Raw genomic sequence first — 6,751 nt, 5'->3', positions numbered from 1 at the left:
CATATTAATTAAGAATAAAAACTTATTATAACTTATTACTTATTTTTAAATCATTTAAATTTACATGCAATTATATAACTGTATATATTTAAGTATTCGACTCTTTTAGCAAGTATTAATGCAAAAAATTGAGTGACTGCTTAATTTCACCATCCAAAAGTACTTGCATATATTTACATTTATTCATCAATGACACCAAATTGTTTTTTAAAGAGTGAAAGTAAACACATGTATAATGTAAAAAAAGTTAATGTTACTAAATGTTCAATTTTCTGTTCATCAAAAGATCTTAAAGATTAAATGTATCACTTAAAATGTAGCACAAAAGTATGAAGCAAGAAAAAAATGAGCCAATAATAATTGATCATAATAAAACAGCAAACTATGATATTAAATATTTTCTGAAGGATCATGTGACACTGAAGACTAGAGTAATTATGGCGAAAATTCAGCTTTGAATCACAGGAATAAATTACTATTTAAACAACATACAACAGCACAACCATTATTCCAAATTGTAATCATTTCACCATTTTTTTTTTTTTTTTTACTGTATTTCGGATCCAATAAAAGCAGCATTTGTGAGCAGAAAACCTCCTTTAAAAAAACGTACTGATCCCAAACATTTGACCAGAAGTGTATTTATACTCGGATAAGTGTCAAAATGAGAAAATGCCAAAGGTGTGGGTTCAAAGGGCATCATGTCTTTGTGAGAAGGTCAGTTAATGTCAGCTGCATTGAACTGTAAAATTCATAAATCGCAAGGTTTTCAAAGCAACTTTGCCAGATTACACATTTTTTTAGTTTCCCCTCATTCATTTTGTTCAATTAATGGAAAATGTGACCATGAAGATGCACTCCACATAATGGAAAAATAATGAGGGGGTTATATTTCTTCACAAAACTATTAAATAGTAATCCTATATGCTCTGCATCTAAAATAAATGTGCTATAGATGGGGCTTTACAGTATAGTTTTATCAGTCACATGTGAGCAGCATTGCATATTTACAGCGTAATCTATATCTGAAATGCAGCTGGTAAGTTTATATAACCAATAAAAATCCACACGCAATATAAAGCAGCTCCTCAAATAATGCATTTAGAGCGAAGCCATTCTCAGAGCAAGCAATATCTGTGGAAATACACTTTATCTCACGTCTCATATCCCATGTCTAGAGGCAAAAACAAACAGTCTTGGTCAAACAACTCTGAGACAACATTTTGATTAGAGCTTTCAGTTATATTTATGTTTTATTGTTAAAAACAGACATGAGTTCAAATATTGTAAGTAACATGTAACACTATTTCTAGATTTCATTTGAGACTATTATAAATGAAAACATTAGATAACTTGAACTATCAACAAAAAACATTTATTAATCTTAATGTAAATTTCTACAGATCTAATACACTACTGAATGCAAAAAAGTTATGTATTTAATTATAATTGAATCCATTGTAAACTAACATGCAAAAAAATAGATTTTTTATTAACTCTCTTTAACAAAGTTTTACAAAATACTAATTATTTGTTATATTAAACATTTAAAACCTTAGGGATTTACCCATTTGCCAGCAATGACTTATTAATAATGTAAATATAATAAAATGTAACATGGTCACATCTTTTTCCATGTTTTTATACATAGTTTGAAAGTTAATTAATTATATATATATATATATAATTTTTTTTAATATATATATTTATTTATTTATTTATATTTTTATTGTTATGCATTGTACTGCATGGCTACTGAGGGGGAAAAGATGTCAGTACATGTAACCACAATACACATTCACTTGTTAACCCCTATCAAAAACTATAAACAGCACAGTTTGCATATTGTCACAAAGTTGCTGTAAATCTTTCCTGACTGAATGAATTGAGCTGCTGTTTCACACAGACCTGATGACCCACGGTCCTCACTTCATTCACAGCTGCAGAATCAGGAGGACAATAAACAGATGATGCTGCATCTGTAGACTTGACTAATGTCTTCTCATAGGCAAAGAAACTCCTGAACACAGCAGATTCCTGATTAACTTTTTTTTTTCTAGACTTAATCTATTTAGAAAGGCGTGAAAGTCAATTAGTTAGAAAAACATAATCTGAAAATAACATTTAGGCAATATGATTGATATGCAACATGAATCATATTGCCTAAAGTAAACATTGTGCTTGTGGTATACACATATTGTTTAAACAACACACATTTGCTCAAAGCACTAAGCCTAAAAAGCATGAAAGTACTACTTTGAAAATACAAGTGACATATAATCTAAAACTAACATTTAGGGAAGCAAATTAAAAATCATATTGCCTAAAGCAAACATTCTCTGTGTTCAAACTACTGACATTTATCTCAACGCACATAAATATGAAGGAGTAGTGTTTACTAATTATGTACTTGTTCAAATGAATTGCATCTGAATAATAAATAAACCCCGTCAAATAAATAACCGAGATTGATAAAAACCAAAAGTAGCATGGGTTGCTCGTGCACGCTGATATCACGCGCGCGCGCTCCCTAAAGCCCTTTTAAATACAGATGCCCCAAAATTACTGACCAGCACATATTGACTGTACTCACCCCCAGTTTCTTACTCCGAATCCGCACGTAGCCCTGCTTGACTATATCGTTGAAGTTTGAAGCCATCCTGACAGCCTCTGTCTGTCCTCGTCCCCAAAGAAGTCAGTACGACATTTAGTCCTCAAACAACCTGCCCGAGAGGCTCCGCCGCACCGCCGCCGCTGCTGCTGCTGCGACCGGCGAACCGCTCATTCCGCGCGAGAGTGGCGAGAGCGCGGCGTCACATCATTTAATTCAGACAGGAGTGCAGCTTCCTGGAATGAACCACCAGAGGACTGTCAGAGGGGTGGATGTAGACCACTTTTGCTTGTGTAAAATAAAATATAAGGGATTTATGGATTTATTTATATTTGCATCATTCATTCATTCATTCATTCATTCATTCATTCATTCATTCATTCTGTCAGTAATGAAACACAAATTTTATTAACAAGTTAACAGCTGTGAACCTACAAAGAAATGTTACTACATATATTATTAAATAATCAAATGTATTTGATGTATAAAATAACGTTTGTATTTTCCTGAACCAAAAAAGAATAAGAAAGATGTAGCCCAATTAAAATATTTTTAAAGATTTCGTTATTGTTTTTAAAATAATTGAAGCTAAATATGTCATTTTATTTACAAAACTGACAGATACAACATCAGGTTTAAAGGGAGAGTTCACCCAAATGAAAATCATTTACTCACCCTCCACTTGTACCAAACCATGTTGGTTCTTTTGAATAAATGGATGAATGAATGAATGGATGAATCAATCAATCAATCAATCAATCAATCAATCAATCAATATTTGGAAATGAAGGACTTTTATTTTTTAAAGTATTTTCCCCTATACTTTTTCCCAGATGTAAATGTCTGCAGCATCATCTTTCGTGTTCACAAGGTGGAGAAATTAAACTCAAGCAGGTTTATAAGTGGAGGGTGAGTAAATAATTTATCTTCTTTTTTTTTTTATTATAACTTTAATAGAATTTCTAAATGGATTTTGGCTCATAAAAAAACAAAAACATAACCGTCCTGCTGGATCCAGTGTACATATTGTGAACTTGAAAAAGCTAGGAAGGTAGTAGCTTTTGTAAATTCATGAAATCAAAATTGTTACATTATTTACTTTGCTGTTTCAGGACACTCTTTTAAAGAGGAAGAATTAAAGTTTTAAATTAAGTTTCAATATGGAGAATTAAGCTTTCTTTTCTGATGACACCAGTTTGACAGCTCAAGCTGAATATTCTTAATCAAATGTCTCCAACAGAGAGAGAGAGAGAAAATAAAAATCTGGCCTTATTCAATTTTCAGTTTCGTTTGGGAATAAATTACAACAGAACAGAACAATCCAACTTCATGTTAGTGCAGATTTTAAAGTAAACTATAAAAGGTATTTGCAATGGAGGAACTTTTTTTCAGAGTTCCCAGAACTATTAGTGGCGGAACTCCCATTTTGCAATGTTCACAAATGCAGAAACTTGGGGAATTGGATAGAACAATTAGCAAATCAGAAATCAGAATCAGAAATCAGAAAGAGCTTTATTGCCAGGTATGTTCACACATACGAGGAATTTGTTTTCGTGACAGAGCTTCTACAGTGCAACAGGATAACAGAGACAGGACAAAAAACAGATAATAAATATATAAAAAAATAAAAATAAAATAAAAAAATACAAGTAAGTAGTGAATGCAAATATACAAATTGACAAGTGTATGTACGTGTTTATTTCTATATACAATGTTATATGTGCAGCTGTTATGTGCAAATTGGTATGTATAGTGTGTTGTTAAATAAGTGTATATGTGTATAAAAGTGTATAGCAAGTAGTGATGTTGGTTCCACAATAATTATCATCAAGTGTTCATGAGATGGATTGCCTGAGGGAAGAAACTGTTTCTGTGTCGGGCTGTTCTGGTGCGCAGTGCTCTGTAGCGTGGACCAGAAGGTAAAAGTTCAAAGAGGCAGTGTGCTGGGTGTGAGGGGTCCAGAGTGATTTTGGCAGCCCTTCTGCTCGCTCTGGATAAGTACAGTTCTTGGGGAGTAGGAAGGGTTGTACCAGTGATTCGCTCAGCAGTCCGAACTATTCGACGTAGTCTTTGGAGATCGTATTTAGTAGCTGAGCTATACCAGACAGTTATTGACGTGCAGATGACTGATTCAATGATGGAGGTGTAGAACTGTTTCAGCAGCTCCTTTGGGAGGTTAAACTTCCTCAGCTGACGAAGAAAGTACAGCCTCTGTTGAGCTTTTTTGACAATGGAGTCAATGTGAGTGTCCCACTTCAGGTCCTGAGAGATGGTGGTGCCCAGGAACCTGAATGATTCCACTGCTGCCACAATGCTGTCCATGATGCTCAGTGGGGGGAGAGTAGGGGGGTTTCTCCTGAAGTCCACTATCATCTCCACTGTTTTGAGCATGTTGAGCTCCAGGTTGTTGTGACTGCACCAGACAGCCAACTCCTTAACCTCCTGTCTGTAAGCAGACTCGTCACCGTCCTGAATGAGGCCGATAAGTGTGGTGTCGTCTGCAAACTTCAAGAGCTTCACAGAGGAGTCTTTTGAAGTGCAGTCATTCGTGTACAGGGAGAAGAGCAGTGGGGAGAGGACACAGTGCTGATTGTGCGGATACTGGATGAGAATTTTCCCAGCTTCACCAGCTGCTGCCTGTCCGTTAGGAAGCTGTTGATCCACTGACAGACAGAGGTGGGCACAGAGAGCAGAGTTAATTTGGGCAGGAGAAGTTTTGGGATGATAGTGTTAAACGCCGAGCTGAAGTCAACAAACAAGATCCTCACATAGGTCCCTGGTCTGTCTAGGTGTTGCTGAACATAATGCAGTCCCATATTTACTGCATCATCCACAGACCTGTTTGCTCTGTACGCAAACTGAAGAGAGTCCAGTGAGGGTATAGTGATGTCCTTCAGGTGGGCCAGCACCAGTTTTTCAAAAGACTTCATGACCACAGATGTTAGTGCCACCGGTCTGTAGTCATTTATTCCTGTAAGTTTGGGTTTGTTTGGGATGGGGATGATGGTAGAGCGTTTAAGGCAGGAGGGCACATCACACAGCTCCAGTAATCTGTTGTAGATCAGGGTGAAGATGGGGGCCAGTTGGTCAGCACAGGATTTTAAACAGGCTGGTGTTATAAAATCTGGGCCTGGTGCTTTTTTCCTCTTCTGTTTCCGGAAGGGGGGGGGGGTAAAACTCATTCAGGTCGTTTGGAATTGATAAGTGTATTTATATTTGAGAATCTAATTATTGTTTATGATTGTATTGTTAAAACATATTAAGTATTGTATGGTTCTTCTGTATTTCTTCAGCCCTTTATTGGGGTATTTAAGATGCTATAGCACTGTTACATACACTCACCGGCCACTTTATTAGGTACACCTTACTAGTACCAGGTTGGACCCCCTTTTGCCTTCAGAACTGCCTTAATCCTTCATGCCATAGATTTAACAAGGGACTGGGAATATTCCCAGTCCATATTGACATGATAACATCACGCAGTTGATGCAGATTTGTCGGCTGCACATTCATGATGCAAATCTTCCATTCCACCTTATCTCAAAGGTGCATTATTGGATTGAGTTCTGGTGACTGTGGAGGCCATTTGAGAACAGTGAACTCATTGTCAAGTTCAAGTCTGAGATGATTTACACTTTATCACATGGCACATTATCCTGCTGGAAGTAGCCATCAGAAGATGGGTACAATGTGGTCATAAATGGATGGACATGGTCAGCAACAATACAATTTTTGTGTTGACATGATGCTCAATTGGTACAAATGGGTCCAAAGTGTGCCAAGAAAATATCCCCCAGACCATTACACCACCAGCAGCAGCACAAACTGTTGATACAAGGCAGGATGGAGCCATGCTTTCAGGTTGCTGATGGCAAATTCTGACATCCCTACCATTCAAATGTCGCAGTAAAAATCAAGACCAGGCAACTTTTTTCCTTTCCCCTATTGTCCAATTTTGGTGAGCCTGTGTGAATTGTACCCTCAGTTTCCTGTTCTTGGCTGACAGGAGTGGTACCCTGTGTGGTCTTCTGCTGCTGTAGCTCATTGTAACACTTGGAGTGACAGAGACAACGTTAGGATCCAAGTGCAGGTTTATTCGATAGTCAGGCAAGCAAGGGTCAACACAGGTGCAAACAGATG

At 36.6% G+C, this 6,751-nt stretch overlaps 1 protein-coding gene across 1 annotated transcript in view; it reads right to left on the bottom strand.

Moving 5' to 3' along the window:
- dok6 (docking protein 6) overlaps positions 1-2,777 on the bottom strand; it is a 144,180-nt gene extending 141,403 nt beyond the window's left edge. The window contains 1 exon segment of the mRNA XM_056450139.1: positions 2,594-2,777. Within this exon segment, the coding sequence (XP_056306114.1) occupies positions 2,594-2,659 (66 nt within the window). The 5' untranslated portion in view covers positions 2,660-2,777.
- Positions 2,778-6,751: the final 3,974 nt, after the last annotated feature.

This window comes from Danio aesculapii, chromosome 24, assembly GCF_903798145.1.
Source record: "Danio aesculapii chromosome 24, fDanAes4.1, whole genome shotgun sequence".
Lineage (NCBI taxonomy): Eukaryota > Metazoa > Chordata > Actinopteri > Cypriniformes > Danionidae > Danio > Danio aesculapii.
The sequence above is the reverse complement of the archived record's forward strand: the minus strand, read 5'-3'. Positions and strand labels throughout refer to the sequence as shown.